Source organism: Rhineura floridana, chromosome 7 (assembly GCF_030035675.1).
Source record: "Rhineura floridana isolate rRhiFlo1 chromosome 7, rRhiFlo1.hap2, whole genome shotgun sequence".
NCBI lineage: Eukaryota > Metazoa > Chordata > Lepidosauria > Squamata > Rhineuridae > Rhineura > Rhineura floridana.
Window position 1 is genome coordinate 705,129 of NC_084486.1, and position 25,027 is coordinate 730,155.

Here is a 25,027-nt window from a genome sequence, read left to right on the forward strand (position 1 = left end):
TGGGCTCCTATAAGTTTTCATCTCCCAAGTGAACAACAGCTTACGGAACATTTTTATTGAGAAAAGACAACGGGGAAGGACTGACACCAACTCCTCCCAGAGGGCTGTCATTAACAGACTCGGGTCCTGCTGCAATCACTATGCAAGATTCTATGCATAAATCTATTGTGTCACATTAATTTTGCTTCTCAATGAGAAGGAGGTGAAAACTGGCAAGGATTGCTATAGCTGTGGGTGGAGCTGCAAGCTTCCTCGATGGATCGTCACCTTGTAGTGGTGAGTGGGCTTGTGTGTTCCAATGAACCCTATGAGCGATGCCGTCAGGAGTTACGTACTCCCAGCAGGGTCATCCTTGGTGGTAAGATCAAGGGAGAGGAACAAGACAAAGAACAATCCAAGAATGTCCTCAACAGCAGAACAGGCGGAGGATAACAATGTGTATGTTACAACGGCTGTGAAGGTGGATGAAGGCTGCAGCAGATAAAAGACTTCCAATCGTCATGGGATCCATGCAATTGGATCAAAGCCTTTTTCTGTCAAGATTGTGTGTTGATCGTTGTGCACCTATATCCCCACATAAAAAAAATTCACACCCAGGCATCTTCCAACTAAATTATCTTGGAAGACAATCTTACTCAGCCACAAGTTATCACCAATGAATGGAGCTGTAAGCTGGGGTGCTGTGGCACAACCTCCACTTCAGTTATTGCCAGACTCTTGCCTTCCCCCAACCCAAGTTTTCAACAGACCCAAAGAAACTCTTCCCTTACAAGTAGAAAGATGTGTTTTTGATTATTGGTATTAAAATGGGAACATTGCCAACTATGTTTCAGAGTGTTTTTAGTGCGTTTGTTTGCCGCCCTGGGCTCCTACTGGAAAGGAAGGGTGGGATATAAAGCTCATAAATAAATAAATAATAAATATGAAGATTGCATGTTTGAACTCAGAAATATACATATTTCAGACCATGCTGAATAGAAGACATGAAAAAGTATACTTTTCTTGGAAACATGATAAATGGAAATCACAACTCTCCTTGTTCCTTAGCTAGTAATTTAATTTAATTTAATTTAAACCAGAGTTTGGATGGTATGAATGCTAGTCCTATTCAGAGTAGACCCACTGAAATTAATAGACATGGCTAATTTAGGTTTATTAATTTCAGTGGGTCTGTTCTGAGTTTGTCTACATGTATACTTAAGCCCACTACCCTTTATCAGCAGTAGTAGCATTGAAATCAAGTCCATCTTTGGGGGGGGTGGAAAGAAATTTCCTAGATACATTCCCATACACTCACAGTAATTACCTGCTCTGTGGTAAAGTGGAACCTTTGTCCACAACTTAAAAGTATTCTTTCTGTTGATGTACAAAGCAGCAGCACCAAGTTGCAGAACAAACCGCTACTTTTCATAGCTGCTTCCCAGAGCTGGGTTCGAAATCAACACGTTTACCATATCCTGGTGACTGTGCCTTTCAAAACACATGCTACAAGAGGCAATCTCCAGGAAAGCATGAGAACACATGGAAGATCAATGTTTGTTCTCATGCTGGGGCAGTATTTTCAAGCTTTCCTACAACCATGGTTTTCACTATCACAAATTAAAGGAACTACAAGGGAATTTAGAGCTTTTTTTAAATGATTCAATAACAGTCAAAGTCCAAAGCAGAAGAAGCGGCCACACTTCTGGGTGCTGGGTTATTATCACACACAACTCAATGTGATCGTTGTTACCTATATAGCCCTAAACACCTTGGGACCAGGATTCCTACAAGACTGTCACCTCCAGTCAATCCTGCCTATCTATTCAAGTCAGCTGAAAAGGCCGTTCTGTGGGTCCTGCCGCCATCAGAGTCATGTATCTTGCCCAGCCAGTGCTTGTTACCAGAGGGAACAAGCAGCCAAACTGAGCACAATTTAACCCCTACTCCACCGCTATTGAGCAGCAGTTAAATTATGCTGCTTTGGCTGTGGACACCTGCACAGGCACAAATAAACAACAGAGAGTTGAACCATGCCCTCCCACCTATCAGGTGACATGCTGATTTGACAGGTGTGCATGGTTTAGAGAAAATGGCCTCATGGATCCCCCAGTAGGCCAAGATTAGTTCAGAGGTTCCCCACTCCACTTTACACCTTTTGAATGCATGTTGCCAGTCACTGGAAAAACAGCCTTGCAAACCAGCAGGCTTTTGGTTCTTATCTAGTTCTGCTGTTTCATGGCCAAGACTCCTCGGAACATAATTCTTCCTATTGCCACATCTGAGGATACAGTATTCCAGGTTGCCTGAGGCTCTAGTAGTCCCTTTTTGTGATAATTATGGAATTGACAATGAATTGCGCCTTTAGTCTGCACGTACAAAGTACTAAATCAGGAGATTTCTGTCAGCTCCCACCATATCCATTTTCATCACATCCCACACTATTTCGAAAGAGTCCCCCAACCCAACGTTGGGATCTAAGCCATCATTTTAAATTTAAAAGATGCACCCACTTAGCTTTTCATTTTAGAAATTATGCTTACGGGCTCTGAGCCATGATAGCCTGCAAGAATGATTTATGCAGATAGCGGTCTCCTGGGCATAGAAAAGTTGCCCCAATGTGATCCACTTTGTAAACTGAAAGCATTCCAGACATAACTATACATGTTTAATAGGCTTGCTGAATCATATGAAGAAGATATGAAGCAATACTCACTCTGTGTATAAATCCTCTAGCATTGCCACAATGATCACTATGAAAGAAACTGCAAAGATCTGGCAGCCAGAACCAATCAGGGATGAAAATATTAAAGGATGACTGGATGGTCTGAAGACATCTCCGTGAACCTGTTTCCAGCCGTATTCATCACCTAGATCTCTGTCCTGCAAAAAAAATATAATTTGAAAACAATCACCAAGAAGGAAATTGCTAGTAGTCAATCCCATTAAAGCAAAATACTAGTTCCAGTTGTGTTATTTTAAAAAGAAGTATCTGTAGGGGAGCAGTATGATCTACTCATTACACACATCAACTACTACTTTTTACCAATTTCTCCTGCCATTCCCCTCTCACTTGCTTCCTTCTAGTTGCAGTCCAAGTGACAAAGACTCCCTCTCCCAAGCCCTCTGACAAACAAAGATCTCCCACTGTCCACCCCTTTGACTTCGAGCAATGTGTATGGGTCATCTGATGCTGCAGGATTTCATGAAAGGCTCAACTTTGCATCTACACAGGCTACCTATGGGAGGCAATGTAGAATCAATTTTAAGAAGTGTAAGTTATCAATCATCCAAGGTCAAACTCTTCAGTGGAGACTTTCCAGAGCTAGTATAACCATCAGCTTTCATGCACACACCCTTCAATCTACGAGGTCAAAGTCTCTGATGCATCAGGACTACGCTTTAGCGGTCTGGATCTTGACAATGGCCAAGCTCACATAGGAAGCAGTTTGTTAGACATAGTGATTATGTATTCTGAGATGTGCTAAATCTTCCAAAGCACTGCAGCTGAAGGTGCTAGCTTCACAAAGCAGCAAGTGCTCAATACATTGAGGCATCCAGTAGAAAGTTCAGCCAGGTGTCTGGCTACTGTGGTGAGAGTGAGATGCAATGGTTGATTATGATCCACTCTTCAAAACTCTAAGATGCTCGGATAGATTTATCTTTAAATTGCATCCACCCTTTTAGGATGAATTCCTGAAAAAACCAAAAGGAAACCAAAACCAAAAGGAAACATCATAAGTTCTTGCAGCTCTGTCACTCAAATGCCAGTTCTCATAGAGCTGCTCTCTATATAGCCAAAGCTTAGGGGAAGGGGCATTCTGTAAACATCAGAAATCTTGCTACGAGCTCTCAGGGACTGCCCCAAGGAAAAACAACTTTTCCTTCAGATGGGCTTGGCTTAGAGCCCCAGCTATAATAAGAAAATTTGAATATTGTGGTTCGTGGTAGTCAGTTTACAGTGTTTTAAAAGCTGAGTGTTTCAGAAACACTCTCTAATAATTTTAAACACCACCAGAGTGGATTGCTTGGACATCATTCCTGATGTGCTGATTTGACTTGGGAGTCAAAGAGCTCTTTCACTAATGAGGTCATAATCTTGAACATCAATAAAGATTCTACTATCCTGCTATTGAGGATTGAATGGCTTGGTGTCCTGCCTCAGTCGGTACATGGTACCACAGAAGGCCACTCTTTTCTGGGAGTCTCCATGTTATTCAAATGTGCAAGACCTGCAAGCTTTTCAGCCATTTGCTATAATGCATTTGCATTCATTTCTTTGGAACAAGGATCCCAAAGTAAAGGAATGTTGTTCCAAGCAGCTTTTATTTTGGCTGGCCTTGCAGATTTGAATGAGAATTTCCCACACCTTGTGTTCTAAGATAAGCTCATCTACTGGAAGGGAGTTCTTTTGACTTGCTCTGCAGGCATGGGGTAGGGCACCCAAAGATGGAAGGAAGCTGCAGACAACTGCCTTACTAACTAAACTGAATATGGGGACCACACAGACCTATCAGGTAAGGCTTCCTAGTCACCAAATGGGCTAGCTCCATCTGTGGAAGTCAGACATGAACTGAGCTGGAAGACTTCCCCCACACCCATATCAAGCACCTTCAATCCTTCTACATTAGAGCCCTCACATTAACTATGCAGGCACACACAGGGGAACTGAAATCTAACAGAAGAGCTGTTCTGGCAATAGCTTTTTTTACTGAAAACTTGTTCAAATGTCAGCATGCAAGTTTTCTAGAATTGAAAACACTCTTTAAAAGTAGCACAATCAGAAGGTAAATAAGAATTTTACCATATCATCCATTTCTTCTTCTTTACTGTATCGTGCATAATCTTTTCTCAGTGTCCTCATTAAAATCATAGAAACCAAGCCCACCAGGAAGATAACCATCATGAAGGAATTGAAGATTGAAAACCAGTGAATCTACAATAAAAAGTTGGAATTTGTTAACTTATTATTCAAGCAAGCAACTCAAAAGAGGAAATAAATCCTGTAGCCCAGGGATGAGGAACCACAAGTGCCAGGAGCAAATTCAGCCCTCCAGGCCTCTCTACCAGGGCTGTGGAGTCGGTACGCCAGACCTTCGACTACGACTATGACTCCTCTTTCTACTGTCCGACTCCGACTCCTTCATAAATGGCAAATGTATATTAACTAGTAATAACAAATTTACTGTAGTAAAATGGTAGCACAAGGCATTTCATCACCACCACATGAATCCAGAGCTTGGAAAAGTTACTTTTTTGAACTACAACTCCCATGAGCCCAATCCCTGGGGCTGATGGACGCACTTCTTCGAGCTCCACATTCACATTTGCTAAGGAGCCTAATTTAGCACTTGTTTTTTGCTATTTATTATCTGCGATACTTCTGCGCCAACTCTATCTCTATCAGGACTGAGACCTTGAGTGCAATTTCCTTTGGGACGATGTTTTCTTCTCTCTCCTTACTGCCTCCGCTCCAACTTGATTTGGCTGGTGTTCAACAACATGGCTAGTAAGTGCTTGTTCTAATTTATGAAAAGAAGCAATTCTCCTTATCTCCAAACAACTTTAACAAACTAACATCAAAAGGCTCTCTGGATTTACTTCCTTCTTTTTGCTGCTTTGCTTTTCACTCCCTGTATGTTTTGCTGGGTTCATCTCTGTGTGCCTCTTAAAGCGGCAATTCTGCGGCTTCCTTGAACAATGGTGTTCACCAGAAAAGACTATAAAAATCTGGGAATTGCCCCTTCTCTTGAGCTGCCCTTTAACACCAGTCAGGCTAGACAACCAAAAATAATTCATTTTTACTCTCCTAAGAAACGAAAAACTGATGGAAACCGAGCCAAGGAACAAGGAACCGGAACTACTCCCTCTCCTGCTCCAGTAAGGGACTGGTCCCTGAATCTCATTCCTGAGCCGAAACCTAGTGCTTATAACCCGCCTCCTTTAAACCTAGCACAGGAAATAGCATGGGCTGAGAACATGTCCCCCCTAGAAACAGCTAAAATGCTGCTGAACTGCGAAGAAGATGACCAGTCTGAGCGTCACTAAACCATGTCTTTGACCCAGTCGAGCATTCTAATACTGAAGTAAAGACTAATTGGAATTCTACCAACCAAATACAGTCAGCCACGGAGGTAAATGCCGCATGCAAAGGTCCCTCCGCTGAAATAGAGTCCTGGTTTAACACGATAACAAGTGATCTTGAGTGTGTCAAAGTATTTCTCTATGAAACCAACCGTCTCCTAACTACACTGGCTGAAGCCTTTATAAAACTTGATCTAGATTCCGAAAAAGAGAGATCAAGAACTCCCCCCACTGGGCACACCGTTCAAACTCTTCCATCAAGAAATCTTACTTGGAAACCCAAGACGAAACCTAAAGGCAGCTCAGTCAAGACTCGTGTCACTACAATAAAGATGTCAAAAAAAACTAAGAACATTAAACAGCCAAAGAATCTTTGCCATAGCAAAGTGAATTGGGAAAAACTCTTCAAGTTACTCGATGCCTCTTCTAAGCCAAAAACCAAACCGAAGGTCACAAACCCGGCTCTACCCGAACAAAGCAGCTGCGCCATAGCTAACACCCTTCAAGATGACTTTGCCGATTTCTTGCCTTCTCCTTCTTCAAAAAACTTATCTCACAACCAAAACCCTCGACCAGCAGGATCCATGGTCACTCATATCCATGGTACCAAAAGTCTCTTGGAAGCGGATGGGAGCTATGCGATGGAACCTAACTCTCAACCGACATAAACTGATTCTATCCAATTATCCCAAACCCCCGGGCTCTTTACCACAAAGGGATCGCAAAATGCATCTACTAAAAACCCTTGAAAGAATTATCCATGGCGAACTGAACATTGACGATATAACTCAGTTAAAATACTTGTTCTACAACTATGTCAATGCACGCGCCGTGGTGACTTTCACTAATCCGAGCAAAGCTTTCCTGCTATTAGGCAACAGAGATATCTTAGCATCGAGTGGTCTATTGGTATCACGAATCTTTGAGAACTCAGCCCCATCCCAGACACTACTTATTCATCCATCACTACTAAAACCGGTTGGACCAATAAAGACCAGTAATGAACTGGTACATAATTTGATTGACTTAGAGATTAAGACGATTAATGAACCATCCTCACACCTACAAAACCTGGCTGCGTGACCTGTGGAAACATCAAATGAAATCGACATTCGTGGAAGCACTTTAGTGTCCAATAACCATACAGAATCACTTACAGAAGAGAAGATTTTACTTAAATCTTTTTCTCTTCCATCTTTTCCAGCTCAAGCCGAAATTCTCTCACGACTTCATACACTAAAGTCTCTCTTAGAAAAGAGTCTGTCATCTCCTAATACCAAAGAGAGTGAGCCTGGTAGGGGAAAAGAGACTGAGACACCATCTAACACCCACCCTAGAAACTTAAAGAGTGCTCCTCAGGGTCCATCTGATCCCAATAATGACCTCAGTTCTACTCAGATCATTGTTGAAAGGGACTTAACAGCTCCCGAGGCGACATGTGGCAATACCATCAAGAATCGAGCATCTTCTGCCCATAAGGCTCGAGCTGACTCCACATCCCTCTCCTGGACGTCTATGAGATGGCTTGATCCAAATGAAGAAGGACCTCCCCAGAAAGCAGGCGCTTATTTGACCCACACAGCTTATCTCCATAAACCAATTCTATTGAACGTCAGCAGGTTGGATCCAACTCTTGAAGCAATTGACCCATATGAGGCAGACTATGGGCAAGCTTCCTGTCCATCTCCTAGGCAATACTCGCCTCCTGCCTACCCAGCCCTAAGCTGACAAGCACCAGTCTACTTCAACTCTCATCTTTCAATTTTATCGTGGAATATTTCAGGCTGGAAGAATAAAGCATCAGACCTTTCTTTTTTGGAGTATCTAAAGAAGCATGATATAATTCTTCTACAAGAGACTTAACTTGGAGGGCCCAGAACTAAATGGATTTACAACCTATTCACTTGAAGCTACCTCAAGCTCTTGGGGTCACCCTAAGGGTGGCTTGAGTATGCTCATCTCTACTAACCTACAAATCTCCACCAAGAGACTCAACCCCCTGGAAGCTTGCAATATCCTTAGTCATCAAATTTGACTGGGCCGGTTTATTACTTGTTAATGTCTACCTTCCTCCCTGTCGCCAAACAAAAATATCTTGCTCCCAAATCTTGCTCAAAAAGTTTTTTTCCTATATGCAAATCCAAACAGTCGCAGTGGCCAACTTTGCTTTGGCCTCCAGGAACCTGGTGGAATCGAGAAAACCAGTGGGATACAGTTATCCCTGGATATAAACTATATCGGAAGGACAGGGAAGGACGTATTGGTGGCGGAGTCGCTCTATACGTGAAAGAAGGCATTGAATCCAGCAAGCTCGAAACCCCAAAAGAGGCAGACTCCTCCACAGAATCGTTGTGGGTGGTGATACCATGCCCCAGGAGGGACTTAATACTGGGAACGATCTATCGTCCCCCTGATCAAAATGCTCAGGGAGACCTTGAGATGAGATATGAAATTGAGGAAGCATCCAAACTAGGAAATGTGGTAGTAATGGGTGACTTCAACTACCCAGACATAGACTGGCTGCATATGTGTTCCAGTCATGACAAAGAAGCAAAGTTTCTAGATATTCTAAATGACTATTCCCTAGACCAGTTGGTCATGGAACCGACCAGAGGGACGGCAACCCTGGACTTAATCCTCAGTGGGGACCGGGACCTGGTGCGAGATATAAGTGTTGTTGAACCGATTGGGAGCAGTGACCACAGTGCTATTAAATTAAACATACATGTAACTGGCCAATTGCCAAGAAAATCCAACACGGTCACATTTGACTTCAAAAGAGGAAACTTCACAAAAATGAGGGGATTGGTAAAAAGGAAGCTGAAAAACAAAGTCCAGAGGGTCACATCACTCGAAAATGCTTGGAAGTTGTTTAAAAACACTATATTAGAAGCTCAACTGGAGTGCATACCGCAGATCAGAAAAGGTACCGCCAGGGCCAAGAAGATGCCAGCATGGTTAACGAGCAAAGTCAAGGAAGCTCTTAGAGGCAAAAAGTCTTCCTTCAGAAAATGGAAGTCTTGTCCGAATGAAGAAAATAAAAAAGAACACAAACTCTGGCAAAAGAAATGCAAGAAGACAATAAGGGATGCTAAAAAAGAATTTGAGGAGCACATTGCTAAGAACATAAAAACCAACAACAAAAAATTCTATAAATACATTCAAAGCAGGAGACCATCTAGGGAGACAATTGGACCCTTGGATGATAAGGGAGTCAAAGGTGTACTAAAGAACGATAAGGAGATTGCAGAGAAGCTAAATGAATTCTTTGTATCTGTCTTCACAGTGGAAGATATAGGGCAGATCCCTGAACCTGAACTAACATTTGCAGGAAGGGATTCTGAGGAACTGAGACAAATAGTGGTAACGAGAGAGGAAGTTCTAAGCTTAATGGACAATATAAAAACTGACAAATCACCGGGCCCGGATGGCATCCATCCGAGAGTTCTCAAAGAACTCAAATGTGAAATTGCTGATCTGCTAACTAAAATATGTAACTTGTCCCTCGGGTCCTCCTCCGTGCCTGAGGTCTGGAAAGTGGCAAATGTAACGCCAATATTCAAAAAGGGATCCAGAGGGGATCCTGGAAATTACAGGCCAGTTAGCTTAACTTCTGTCCCTGGAAAACTGGTAGAAAGTATTATTAAAGCTAGATTAACTAAGCACATAGAAGAACAAGCCTTGCTGAAGCAGAGCCAGCATGGCTTCTGCAAAGGAAAGTCCTGTCTCAGTAACCTATTAGAATTCTTTGAGAGTGTCAACAAGCATATAGATAGAGGTGATCCAGTGGACATAGTGTACTTAGACTTTCAAAAAGCTTTTGACAAGGTACCTCACCAAAGGCTTCTGAGGAAGCTTAGCAGTCATGGAATAAGAGGAGAGGTCCTCTTGTGGATAAGAAATTGGTTAAGAAGCAGAAAGCAGAGAGTAGGAATAAACGGACAGTTCTCCCAATGGAGGGCTGTAGAAAGTGGAGTCCCTCAAGGATCGGTATTGGGACCTGTACTTTTCAACTTGTTCATTAATGACCTAGAATTAGGAGTGAGCAGTGAAGTGGCCAAGTTTGCTGATGACACTAAATTGTTCAGGGTTGTTAAAACAAAAAGGGATTGCGAAGAGCTCCAAAAAGACCTCTCCAAACTGAGTGAATGGGCAGAAAAATGGCAAATGCAATTCAATATAAACAAGTGTAAAATTATGCATATTGGAGCAAAAAATCTTAATTTCACATATACGCTCATGGGGTCTGAACTGCCGGTGACCGACCAGGAGGGAGACCTCGGGGTTGTAGTGGACAGCATGATGAAAATGTCGACCCAGTGTGCGGCAGCTGTGAAAAAGGCAAATTCCATGCTAGCGATAATTAGGAAAGGTATTGAAAATAAAACAGCCGATATTATAATGCCGTTGTATAAATCTATGGTGCGGCCGCATTTGGAATACTGTGTACAGTTCTGGTCGCCTCATCTCAAAAAGGATATTATAGAGTTGGAAAAGGTTCAGAAGAGGGCAACCAGAATGATCAAGGGGATGGAGCGACGCAGCATTTGGGGCTTTTTAGTTTAGAGAAAAGGCGGGTCAGAGGAGACATGATAGAAGTGTATAAAACTATGCATGGCATTGAGAAAGTGGATAGAGAAAAGTTCTTCTCCCTCTCTCATAATACTAGAACTCGTGGACATTCAAAGAAGCTGAATGTTGGAAGATTCAGGACAGACAAAAGGAAGTACTTCTTTACTCAGCGCATAGTTAAACTATGGAATTTGCTCCCACAAGATGCAGTAATGGCCACCAGCTTGGATGGCTTTAAAAGAAGATTAGACAAATTCATGGAGGACAGGGCTATCAATGGCTACTAGCCATGATGGCTGTGCTCTGCCACCCTAGTCAGAGGCAGCATGCTTCTGAAAACCAGTTGCCGGAAGCCTCAGGAGGGGAGAGTGTTCTTGCACTCGGGTCCTGCTTGCGGGCTTCCCCCAGGCACCTGGTTGGCCACTGTGAGAACAGGATGCTGGACTAGATGGGCCACTGGCCTGATCCAGCAGGCTCTTCTTATGTTCTTATGAACCTGCGAGCGAGACATATTAAGACTTATAATGCCCTGTGATCGTCTTTTAAGTCTGGACTAATTTTAGCCCCCTGGCATCCTACCCACCTACCTATTTTAATCTTCATTGTATCTTGCAAAGGCCTATGGCTATACGCAATAAAGTTTTGATGATGATGATTTGGTAACATGTGCTAGTTAACAAGCGAACAAACTAAGCCCACTTGTAACAATGCTGCTGCTCTTTGTGGCTTTTTGTGCCTGTGCATATAATTGTTCCTAGCATACATCTCCTATCAAGACTATGAGTTGTTAATCCTACACAAAGCAGACCCATTGAAATTAAAGGCTTAGGACCATTAAATTTAATATATCTACCCAGAGTATAACTTAGTCAGATGCAACCCTACATCTTGATGAAGAATGGTGCTGCTCTGCTAAGAGAATTTCAAAAAATTATATACTGTATAGAGTGCACATAAATTATCTCGAGTCCTGCGGCAGCACAAATACCAACATTTATTGTGTCATGAGGTTTTATCAGCAAGAGCTTATTTCATATGCATAGACAGTGAGATAGCTGGATATCACAAAAACACATGGACTGGGATGGAGGGACAACATTTACAAAAGGTGAGATTAAAAGATGGAAGGAACATACCCTAGGAACAGAGCTCGCATGTAAAACCAATGGAAGTTAGGGAGACGTAAAAAGAATAGTTGGTGTCAAGAAGTACACAGATACTGACAAATTGAGGCACACGTAAATGTTGCATGCTACTGTTCAATCCATATTTAAACACCACAGGTGACCTAGTCAACCTGAATCCTGGTTGAAGACTCGAAGGTGAGTTCACTGATGGATTGGGACACTGCACCTTCAGGTTTTAGCCAGGACTGCAGAGTTTAGGCCACTACATTTAATAATGTGTATAAACGTAAACTGAATTAAAAAACATACTCTGTGTTGAAAGAAAGATGGGTCAAGGTACTTGTCAAATCTGTCTTCAAACTTCACATCTGATCGTTTCCATTTTACCTAGAAAGAAATTAATACTTGGAAAGCTGAGAATATTTGGTTACAGATCTACAAAGCCCAGTTCAGTTTTTCCTCTAGCTAGGAAAAAAATGAAACATGCACCAACATAGAACAAGTATGTTGTGTCAAGAGGGCGCAAGACTTAGGTTGATACGGGGTGACAATTACCATGTTTTTTCTTGCAAGCGCCTGGTGCTATCCAAACATCACAACTTGCTGAAATATAACAGATACAGTTTTCTATCACTGCATATTTAGACTTTGAGCTGGCATTCTTGATTGCCACATTTCTTCTTGGCCCTACTCTTGTCCTGTGCCTAACATGCAAAAGAAGCATTTCCTAATAGGGAGATAAAGGATATCGCTCGTTTATTTTAGTCATTGTTTTCTTCATGTCAGCCACTGCTGAAGGCACAGGAGAAGGGTCATCATTATAATAATAATAATGGCAACCATGTAGGAAGAAAGCTGTGGAATCAGGAGGACCATGTGTGCCAGAGCACTATAAAATTTTACAATCGGAACTCAAGGAAAATTCTGCTAGGGACAGTTATGATGAGAAAAGCTACATGTGGTGAATCTCTTGCTTCTACACAACCCTTAGAACAGCGGTTCTCAAACTTTTTTGGTTCACGGCACACTGTAAAACATATAAAAATTTTCTGGCGCACTTCGTGTACAAAATAAAAATATACTAATATATTTTAAACTATGAATAAAAATAACTTAATAATAATATACTTTCATAATATTCACGGCACACCTAGCCACCTCTTGCGGTGCACCAGTGTGCCCCAGCACACCGTTTGAGAATCACTGCCTTAGAAGCACAAAGGCCCTTTCAGGCTCCAGACTTGGCAATTGTAAGTAAGCAGAGAGACTCAAAAGGGAGTGATCTGGGGATGTGGTATTGTGGAAATAAATCAAATAAGTTGATCGGCAGCACATAGCCAATTGTTCAACTGTAATTATATTTATTTTATTTTAAGTACAAGCTCTATTTTTATATATTGCTGGAAATGGAGTAGAATGTGGCAATGAATAACCAGTTGGCTTTCAATGGAAGACTAAGATGAAAAGATTATGTCAGCCCATTGAATTACCTGCCCACCACTAACACATGGTAACTAATGTCATCCATAAATTCAGAGTACTTACCGAGTAAGACATTTGAATTTTGGTGTTGGGAACTAGTTTAACCTTTCCTTCACTTGTCAGATTCACATCCACAATCCTATTTCCATTATAGCCTATTTCAAGTTTTTTGTATGTCCAGAGATAATAATCTTCACCATTTTCATCTGCTTCACCAACAATACCTGCAAAGAGAAGGGATCAGATTTAGTGCTTCTTACTATTACTTCATGTGCCAAAGGTACCGGTTTGCAACAGGCTTGCCATCTACAAGTGTGGCTACCAGAGGGGAACAAATATTGGCTTCAAGAGGCCAGATACTCCCCCTGCTGTTGCAGAGATTTTGGTGGAACACAGACAACATTAAGTGATGGGCTTCGAAGTTAATTGCATGATTTGAGGGGGGGGAGAGCAGGTAGATTTATTTTTTGACCTGGGAAGTTACTGAAATGAATACTGAGATGGACAAAGCAGCATAAATTGAAGATGAACAAATGAAGTTTAGGAGATGTCCCCCTATATGTGTATGTATATGTAAATGCAGATATGTGTGTTCTCTGTGAGTGGATGCACACACAAGTGGCATACACGTGGCCAATCCTCGGTGTAGTGGACAATCAGTGCAGCTCATGGGCAAAAAAAGGGGGTCAAGTAAGCCTCCAAAAAACAAGTTTCTGCTTGATAAGATGCAGCCTAAGGTTCAGGGAACAGAGCCTTACAGTAAAGATTAAATGAGTACTTCATAGCCAACCACTTCGAAACTTCCCTAACTGCCACAACTGATGGAGAGTGAAGCCTCCGAATGTTTTGAACCCAGTGCGTTCCAGCCAGACAATGGAGACGCACAAAAAGACTCCAAAAAGCCCATGGCACAGAATGTATAGGCATAGGATTCTGCAGCCATGCTCTGCATTTCACACACACAGAATTCTATCCCACAAGAATACAACTTCTGTGTAAGAAAGCTTATTTACGCAACTTAAAACAAATGTGCATAGTTTATTTTGCTTCTACTGGTCATGGAGAGGGGCAAGGAGCAATACAGGCTCCACAGCACTCCTCTGAGCATTGGAAATTCAATTTGGCTTTCCCTTCTTGGACTTCTGAGATTTCACCAGAGCTGCCTGTAAACTGATAAATTAAAAGTAAATTTGGATATGGACTAAAACCCTGGATGTTTAAAATCAACTTACAATGTAATAAAGAACTACAATTCATTGTTAAAACGGAAGGACATCCTTTCCCAATCTCACTTACAGTACCACACCAGAATCACAATACCCTTAAAAAGATTGCTATGTTGCTTCACCAACACAAGCTTCTTTCTTTCTTTGTTTTATTTATTTATTAAACTTGTATACCGCCCCATAGCCAAAGCTCTCTGGGTGGTTTACAATAACTAAAAACAAATACAATTTAAAATACATCTTTTAAAAAACAATTTAAAACACAATTTAAAAATTTAAAACAATATAGAACACATGCTAAAATGCCTGGGAGAAGAGGAAAGTCTTGACCCGGCGCTGAAAAGATAACAGTGTTGGCGCCAGGCACACCTCGTCAGCAAGATCATTCCATAATTTGGGGGCCACCACTGAGAAGGCCCTCTCCTTTGTTGCCATTCTCTGAGATTCCCTTGGAGTAGGCACCCGGAGGAGGGCCTTTGATCTTGAACGTAGTGTACGGGTGGGTTCGTATCAGGAGAGGCGTTCCATCAGGTATTGTGGTCCCAAGCCATGTAAGGCTTTATAGGTCAATACCAGCACCTTGAATCGAGCTCGGAAACATACAGGCAGCCAGTGCCAGCGGGCCAGAATCTGTTTTATATGTTCAGACCGTCTGGTCCCTGTCACCAATCTGGCCGCTGCATTTTGCACAAGCTGCAGTTTCCGAACCATCGTCAAAGGCAGCCCCACGTAGAGTGCATTGCAGTAATCTAATTTAGAAGTTACCAGAGCATGGACAACTGAAGCCAGGTTATCCCTGTCCAGATAGGGACATAGTTGGGCCACCAACCGAAGTTGGTAAATATAAGTAGATACTTTATCTACCAACCGAAGTTGGTAGATACTTTATTGATATAAAGTAGCATCCACTAAATTAACTAAATCTGTAGTTGATTAATTTTCCAACTAGACAAATAAGGTTTGCAGCCTTACTGAAAGCAATGGTCTCAACAGCATCACCATATCCTTGAAAAACTTCCAGTACTTCATATGGTAATAAATTGCCATCATGTGCGCCACTGCAGCTTAAAGTTACATGTATCCAGTCCTTCCCATATGAGACGGAGCTTACAAATACAGAAGCAAGACCAAGAGGGGTGTGCCACTTTCCACTCCCAGTTCTTCAAGGTGCATGTGGCAGACCTCTGAGTAAATAAGCAACAAAGTAGGATGCAGCAGTATATTGGGTCAGGAGGAAGGACAAAAAGGAGAAGAATAAGAACATGGGAATTGTGTAAATTATTTAGTTGATTTTTTTTCAGTTCTGATCTGCAGGCAAATATTTCTTACCCCATATTGGCAAATCATCTATGTACATCTGATACCAATAATGATTTTTGATTGCATAAACAAATGCCTCTCTTGTTGGTTTATCCAAGTCTATTTCACAGTAATTTGTCTGCATCACATCATCTGTAGAAATTAAAACAATGCATTAATAGTGCATTAGCTGAAAGTTAACCGATCCTTAGATATTGCACTAAATATTACTTTACTAAAGGGATCCATCATCCAAAGATAATTTTCTCTGTTTTGGCCCATGTCTCAAGCACTTAAACTCAAAATTCAACTTTTTGGTTCTGAGTATACACAATTCTCCTCCCCCAAAGTACACAGTTTGCATAAAGCATTACTCTCCTCTTTCTCCCAAACAGGAACAAAACCACCAGATCAATTCCACACACATGAAAAAGAAAAATGTTCTTTGAAAAGAAAGTGTGTACATATCTAGCCTTAGGAAATAGGATGGTTTCCGTGCACATTTCTCAGCCAGCCTTGTTCATGGTTAATGCTAACCAAATTCAAATCCTGGTTTCAAATCCTGGTTAATAGCAAGTGCCACTTAGCATTTACCAATCTTAAGGTCAATACTGATGTAAGCCTTTACTATGGTGAAAACAGGTGTGGGAAAGGCCTGTGGAAGGGAACATGAATATGGTCTGCTCCTGAACCATCACCAATGATTGACAGAAGATGCATCAATGACAGCGGTGGTGGTGGTGGTAACTAATAAGTGATGGTAACTACTGCAGTAAGAAAATTTCTGAACATAAGAGGATACGAGTCCAAGCATGTGTTTAAGAACGAAATAGTCACGTACTAGTTTAGAAAGCTTCAACAAAAGCAACTTAAGTTTTTTACCCTTAAATTTAATATCCAGCCCACTGAACTCCAATTCGACTCCTTGAAGTGCTTCTCCCAGGGTTTCATGGTAGTGACCAATGCTTTTTTTTGATCCACCACAGAAAGGGAGAGAGAAGTATTTGTATGTCTCCTGGCGATTGTGATACGGTCCTACTGTATTCATCCATAAGACAACTTCTTCTTTATCTCGGTACTGAAAAGGAAGTATATTGAAAAGTGGATTATAAATAGGTGTGTTCTTTAGAGTGGATCAGGTACTCGCAGAGAAGTTTGTGAAGTATGCATAAAACAGAGTGGGAAACACTTCTGCTTTCAAGGGCCATCTTCCCTCAAAGGTAATCTGTTGAGGGCCAGCAGGGCTAGAGCCAATTATGCCACTCCCTGGAAATTAGGCCAGGGTTGTGCAGCCTTACTTTAAAATCAGAATTGCACTACATGGTTAAAATACTTTTCTCCCTTGTACTCATTTTCTGCTTGTATCACACTCTTGGCTGAATTGCGTAGGTTACAAGGCTAATGAATTGGCTGACATTTGTTATGTATGGGCCTTAAGATGTCCAAGAGTCCTGTCCTACTCCAATAGTCTGTCACATTCAGCAGACAACAAGTAAGGGTGGCAAATCTCCTCAAAGGTACATTCTGCTTATTTTTTCTCAATTTCCTTTGACAAACTCTAGTTACTGGTAGTCTACTACGACTACCCACAGCACCCCATTATTATCATTACTTAAGTAGTAAAAATATGTTGAATCTATTTCATTCAAGCTTTATTTAAAGAAAACTGATAGCTCAAAGCACTGAAGACAACCGTGTAAATAGAATGAGTAGCTGCATATTACAGTTCTGTTTCCCCTCCTCCTCACTGCCCTCCCAGGGCCAACTGCACTTGCATTAGGAATGCCCTACTGCTCTACCGATGGACTGGTTTCAGCTTTGTCAAGCACGGTGTCCTGGCAGTTGTCCATGCACCCTCACACAAGAAAAACATGGAGCACAGTGCTGGCAGTGTCAAAAAGCTAAGACATGGCTGCAGCAAGTAGGCAGGCAGGCGGAAGATAAGCTGCCCTATCCAGTTGCTTATGAAACAGCTCTTCCTACTGGTCTCAGAATGACCCGATTGCACCAGGTTTCTCAACTAGCATGGGCTGCTGACTAACCCTGAAAGAAGCCCAGTTAAATGTTCTCTTCGTATGCAAAAGGAGTTAAATATCTGTACCCCTCTGTAACTAGGAGTGCATGGATCAAGCAACCCAAAGTACTGCTGCAAAAGATGGGCTTAGAAACCTAGTTGGAATGTGGCATTTTAAGATGGGGACAAAACAAGAAGGTTTCAGAAGCAATAAAAAAGCTCAACAGAAATTAAGAACAAAGAGTCTTGTGGCACCTTTAAAGATTAATAAATTAATTATGGCATCAGGTTTCATGGACTACAATCAGATGCATGAAGTGTTATCCTGAGCTACAGGTATATATATGCATGGTTTTGGGAGGGGGGATTATAAACAGTGAGGTCAGAAGGAAATGAAATGGGGAAAAAGCACAGTGATAAATTACATAATTAGCAGTGGTAATTCACAAAACAGCTGTTGATAACACAGACATACTCCCTATTGGCAAGTTAATTAACACATATAACTTGTCTCAGTTCCACCCACAAGTGATAGCATTAAATGTTCTGATGTGTTGGAATTTAGCTGTTCCTTTTATATATATTTCATTGATTTTTGACAACACAAATAAAAAACTCATTCGACTCTAACAAAAAAAATCATGGATGATACAAGACCTCAGTATGTGTCACCAAAAAACACCAATAATAGTAACAACTATACAGCAGACAAGTGTATACAATTAAGCACTAAAGAACATTCACAAGAGCACAACCTTGTGCCCCATAGCCAGGAAATAAGGCAGAACCTTGAACAATGAATTTGACAAATCCAAAATTGCAGATGAGAAGTTGGAGGCCGCTGGGTACAGCAATCACAATTAAGAAAACTTAGAAAGGGCCACCATGTTTTGTCAAACTCTCCCTTCAAAGTTTCTCTGCTCTAGGACTGCCACTCTTATAGAGTGCCTCTGGAGGTAGAAATGTTCTCCCATTGACTGTTGAATACTGCCAACTCTGATGTCATCTTTATGTCCATTTATTACTCCGCGCAGGGACTGACCTGTTTGTCCTAAGTAGAATGAAGAAGGGCATTGTTGACAGATGACAACATACACTTCCCTCCAACACTTGGGTGACAGGACTGTACTTTCTTACAGACAGTCCAACCTAGAAAAGCTCCTCACCAGTGACAAAAAGCCACATAACAAGAATATGGACCAAGGAGCCAGACTTTGTGACAGACCCAGATGCCAACTCTGTCCCATGTCTACTCTGGCAACACTGTTACAGGACCTAATAACGTCATCCATATCAGGAGTTCATTCATCTGCTCATCTTCTAATGCAATTATATGCCATCATCTGCCAGCTATGCCCTTCTGCATTCCACATAGGACAAACAGGCCAGTCATTACTTGTAACTCAGGATAACCAAGCATCTGATGAAGTAGATTGCAGTCCATGAACACTTATGTCATAATAAATTTGTTAAACTTCAACGTGCTTCAAGATTCTTTGTTGTTTTTGCTGCAAGAGACTAAAATACAGCTACACCTCTGAAAAAAGGGGAAATAAAGGAGCTGTTAAGGAGGAGGAAAACGCTAAGCACAAACACAGCATGTGTGTTTTAACAGCATAAATGTGCTTTAAAGAAAGAAACTCAACTTTGTGCCATCATGACCTGAATTATGCAAAATGGTGTACTGACACTTGTTTTGCCCAATTCCTCCCCATTTTACTGGGAGAGACAACACTGTGCTTAGCATTGTCATTCTGAACAAGAACAGTTTATATTTACAATTCAACTACACACCAGCTTTGGCTATTAGAAAACTAGGAAAGTTTGACCAAACTCCAGTGGTGTCCCACGTTTTGTTGAGGGTATAACACACGTCTTGTTTAGAGGCCCTTCTACCCCCGGCCCCATGGCTTTTAGCATCTGACAGATACAAAGAGAACTTGGCAGTTTTCAAACATTAGCAATTCATCGCAAGAAACAAGAATAGTCACTCTGCAACATTTTCAACGTCTCCAAGGAAGTAAGCAAAGCTAGCCAGATATTTTAAAGCTGACAGACCATAAAAATGTTTAGTCGCCTACATAGCTAGTTTATTTGTAGCAAAGCCATCAACTCTTTCCCATTGCTGTCCCCTGCACCCCCCTCCAAAAAAAAGCCTGAGTCCAGGAATCCCCAGTAAAGGTCTGGGGTCTGAATCAGATTGCTGCTGGTGAAATGGGGGAAGAATAGCCCATAATTCTATGAAGACACCATGTTCGAGCCATGAAAAATAAAAGGACTTTTGGTATGTAGTTTCGGAAAGAATTAATGAAATTGACTCAGGAGCTAGTAGTTTTTTCTTTCAAATTACTAGTATTTTACCATGGTAGATAGATAACTATCATAAGAGAAATAATGTTTTTTAAAGATTTGTTCCCTGCTAATAATAATAATAATCAAACGGGGGGGGGCTCAGATTGCTGTTAAGGCAGAGGATACAGTATCATCCACATGGACTCTGTGGATTATCCCACAGACCAGCATCTCCTGGATTCGACTGGTTTGTCCTGTAGGAAGCTTGCAATATAGTAATTTACATGAAATGCAGTTTCATGTTAAAAGCAAATTACTTTTAAAGGAGAGAAAAGCCCAGTTTGGATTATTTTTGAGGATTCAAATGGACATTGAAGCCAAGCACTTTTCTTGCCCCTCCCATTGTGTGTCAGCTTCAGCACAATGATGCTGGCTTGCATTAAGCAAGAGTTTCCCATTTTGTCCCAACTAGGCAATTCTAGCTTAACGACTGTTAACCAACCAGGAAAATAAGCCTGGTTGATTTTCCTAGTTTAGCTACCTTAGGTCAGACAAAAGAGGGAACTAGCAAGATTTTTGCACTGAAGCCAGTGTGTATCTATTCTTCAGACCCATGACTTCCTTCCAGAAGGCTGCTTACTTTTTGATTCAGACAACATGCTAAATTATACCTTGACTTAGCTTAGCCCAGCATCGAACAGGACCAGTGAGGAGCAAAGCAGCTGTGAGCTCCTCTGGGAACCCACACGTTTGTGCTAAGCCAAAGTTTAGCTTAGCATGATGTGCACCCCAGGCCAGTCTGTGGTAGAATATTGCTTATGAAAGTAACAGAAGAGAATGCCACTGTTAACTAATACCGCCAAGACATACAGTGGCATATGTTTAGAAGATGTGCACACAAGATATTGAGGGCTAGTGTTTCAGAAGAGATGAGTCTGGGGAGGAGAGGGGAGAAATACATTTCTTAATCACACCTGATTCTCAAAGGCCCCAGAGCTGTGAGGTTCCTTTACAAGCTCAGACAAATATCAAAGTCTCTATCAAATTTGTGCAATCCCAAAATCTAGAAGTGTTACCTTCAACTATAGTATACTAAGCATAGGAGAAGCTTTGCTTTTCCAAGCACAAAGTAGGTCCCGCAGTGCAGCCCAACTCACAATAGCTTAATTCATGGGAGGAGGATGGAAAGCAAGGGGCAAGCTGGGCCTACATGAATTTGTGTTGTGCTAGCTGTGTTATTGTTATCAGAGCAGACCGCACTATGATGGAATAAAGTGGCATACTGTCACCAACACAACAGCATTCTTAGTTCCAAGAGATATGACCAACAGAAAATTCAGACATGTGAAATGATTTGTTTTCCTACACACATTTGATATTTTTTATTGTATGACTATAATTTTATTGAAGCTTTGTCACCAATACCTAATATTTAACAAATGTTCATAAGGAGCTTGATTCACAATAATAATCAACTTTCATAGTTACAATAGTTTTTTTTTCAAACGATTCATTTTCCCTGTTTGACTTAGGCCAGCCCTCGTTTCTTTGTAAATGTTACAAGTACACCTACCATTTCTCAAAAATTGTTAGTAGCTGCCCTACTTATCAAGTCATTCCTTCAATGTTCTGCCAGGGAAAACTTTGCTGTCACAGAAATATTACAGCCCCAGTCCTTGAAAAGTTGCTCTATCGGAGATTAAAATATAATATAAGAATATTAATAACCAGTGGTGTAGTGGTTAGAGCAGCCTTTCCCAACCAGTGTGCCTCCAGATGTTGTTGGACCACAACTCCCATCAGCCTCAGCCAGCATTGCCAATGGTCAGGAAAGATGGGAGTTGTGGTCCAACAACATCTGGAGGCACACTGGTTGGGAAAGCCTGGGTTAGAGTGTCAGACTGGGACCTGGGAGACCAGGGCTCAAAACCCTGCTTGACCACGAAGCTCACTGGGTGACCTTGGGCCAGTCATCGTCTCTCAGCCTAACCTACCTCAGAGTTGTTGTGAGGATAAAATCAGGTTTTTACACCACCTTCAGCTCCTTGGAGGAAAGGTGGGATATAAATGAAATAAATAAAATATATGTTATGTGCCAGAAGGCACCCATCCCTTCTCATCTTTGACAGAAAGCAGCCTTTGAGCTACACCACATAGACGAAGACTCCAATCCTAGCCCCACTTATCTGGGAGTAAGCCCCAATCAATTCAATGGTACTTCTGAGTAGACATGGTTAGGATTGCAGCCTTAGTCTAAGAACTGGACATGTTCTGTAGTGGCACCAAGACAACACTTTGATGAAAAGTCTATCTGGCCCTATCATTGCTTCTGTTGTCTTGTAACAAGGCGTTGCCTTCTTTTAAAAAAATCTATTGTGGCCAGGAGATCAATGGCCATTGCCTGCTGCCTAGGAACAGGCCTGGCGCCAGAGGGCGGCCAGGTTGGGCACTGGCCGAGGGCTCCTGTGGCTGAGAGGGGGCCCTGCTGCTGAGGATAGGTAGATGCAGCTCCCACTCTGTGATTCACACTAGCATCAGGTCATGGACCATGCACCACGCAACATGATGCTAGCATGGATTGCAGAATGGGAACCACTCTCCCAGGCAATACCCCCCCCAACAGCATGGGTTTAAAATACCCCCCCGACAGCATGGGTTTAAAATAGGTCTGGCTGCACCACTTCCCATGTTGCCACATTAGCGTGCCTGCGTGCTGTGCCACCACTGCCGAGGGCCCACTGCAGGAAAGGGCCTTCTATAGTTTGGTGCCGGCCCTGCTCAGGAAGACCATCACAGCAGAGGAAAGACCACCTTGGCCCCATCCACTAAACACAGAAGAGCTTTCCCACTTGTTGCCAGAAAGAACATTCAGCTCCACTCTGGGATTCCATGAAGAGAAGCAAGCTCTAGTACCAACCATCAGTTAAAGAACCAAGGCCTGTGTATATTGTATATACATGAATTTTGCATTATAACTGATTGCTTGTAAGCCTCCTTGAAAATAATTTGATTGAAAGGCAGAGTATAATTCTTTAAAATACACAAATTACTAATTGGTTATTTTTTACAGTTTTACTTTAATCTTGTGAGCTTTTATGATATTTCATGTTTTAATTTTCTATTGCATGTTTTGGCACCTTGGATATTCTTTTTATACAAAGACGGGACAGAGTTGTTGAGAGTGAAAGAGAAACACATAAGCAGGAAAAGTCCCAGGTTCAAACATTTGCATGGCTTCCCAATCGTGGTTTGCTTGGAGGAAACAAACCTAGAGGGCTGGTTCACATATAATGCAAAGACAGCCTCTGGTTTCTTTCTTCCCCAACTGGGCAAAAGGTTAGTATACGGAGCTGCAAATTAGGAACTTGAGCAACGTGCATCAGCAGTTATTAAACCAGTTTAAAATAAACTGTAGCATAACATGACACGTAGACCAGGCCATTATAATATACGTTGCACATTTTTAACATATTATTATACACTATTTATATACACATACCCCACCACTACTGCAGGGTCAACTATGTCTTTGGATGGCAGTGTGTCCAAAACTACAGTAACACACATGCAAGATCCTTGCTTAATTACCCTCTAATGGGGGATAACATCAGCACCCCATCTTTTGTCATAACAGAAGCCAAGACACTGGAGGCGAGCAGCTCTCCAAGATTCAAAAGAATGACAATGCTAGTCTGTTTACAGATTTGTTCTTAAAACTTACCAAGAAAAACACTTTTATATGTTGGATTAACGTTTATTAACGGATATGGCTTGTTTTTCCAAATTCTTGCAATGCATTGTTTTCTCAGCAAATAATGAGATATTCAAGAATTACACTATCTCTTAAACATAGTAAGAGTACGATCCTATGCATATACTTGTGAATACTCTCCGCTGAACTTAAAGGGCCATACCAGCGAGTAAGATAACACATGATCGGCTGTACAGCACCCTGAGTTTGTTGGGGCCTCCGCCTTACCTCCCTGCTTAGGGAAGGAACCAGACAGCTCCTGTCAAGCCCGAGGCTCTTAAGCATCTGCAAAGCAAGAACTTTTTCACCCGGAAGGAAACGCGTCGTGCCCCTCAAAAACAAAGCTTGTTCTACGTTGCGGGAAACCCACTTGGTCTTCTCCCTTCTCTCGGCTCTCAGTACCGGCTGGGGGGATGCAACGCCGAACAGGCAATCAGAAGCAGGCTCAACCAGCCCCTAACGGGACGCGGTCAAACAGGGCAGGCAAAGTAGCGGGCTACGCGCCTGCCTGTCTAAGGAAGGAAAGACGGAAGAAGGGAGGGAGGCCGCCTTATCCCCATCGCCTCAGGCCCCCTGTGGCGCGGCGCGCCCCTCACCGTGTGGTCATGCTCATCGGCCCGGCCACGCAAAACCAACAAGGCCGCCACGCACCACAGGAGCCCGGCCGGCGCCATCCCCATCTCCACCAGCCACCACCGAAGAAAAGGAGGCGCCGCTTCCGCCGTTCCCGCCACGTCATCCGGGCGCACACCGGAACAGCCGCTACTTACGGCGGCCGACACCGCCCAAAATTCACACGAGGAGAGTGGAGGAAGGAGTGGCTATTACGCTGCGCGATGGAGTGACGCGAGAGGAAGGTTTTGTTTCGTTTGTTTAATCTCTGGCGGCTTTCAAATAGTGGGCGGGACGACATGAGACGATAATCTAATACGCAGGATGGCCGGACCGGCTGTGGGTCGTGGGAAGGCACTTAACACTGCACGGGATCGGAGTATTAATCTGGATACAAATTCGCTGAATTAAGCAAAATTTATCTACGCTAGACTTTCAGGGCACTGTACAGAGAGGGAGCACGCTAATTGTGGGATACCGTCCTTAAACCAAGGCAGGACATCTCAGTCCATCTCCACACCGTCTGTACGTTACATAATAGCATCAGAAAAGCCTTGTTGGATCAGGCCAATGGCTCGTCTAGTCCAAC

The 25,027-nt window shown here is 42.3% G+C and overlaps 1 protein-coding gene across 1 annotated transcript in view; it reads right to left on the reverse strand.

The window, feature by feature from the left end:
• The window catches only part of TM9SF3 (transmembrane 9 superfamily member 3), a 40,489-nt gene extending 15,909 nt beyond the window's left edge, over window positions 1-24,580 (reverse strand). Inside the window, 8 exon segments of the mRNA XM_061634640.1 lie at window positions 2,696-2,862; window positions 4,784-4,915; window positions 12,072-12,149; window positions 13,308-13,468; window positions 15,800-15,922; window positions 16,652-16,847; window positions 24,423-24,517; window positions 24,520-24,580. Coding sequence (XP_061490624.1) covers window positions 2,696-2,862; window positions 4,784-4,915; window positions 12,072-12,149; window positions 13,308-13,468; window positions 15,800-15,922; window positions 16,652-16,847; window positions 24,423-24,517; window positions 24,520-24,565 — 998 coding nt within the window. The 5' untranslated portion in view covers window positions 24,566-24,580.
• Between the last annotated feature and the right edge of the window lie 447 nt (window positions 24,581-25,027).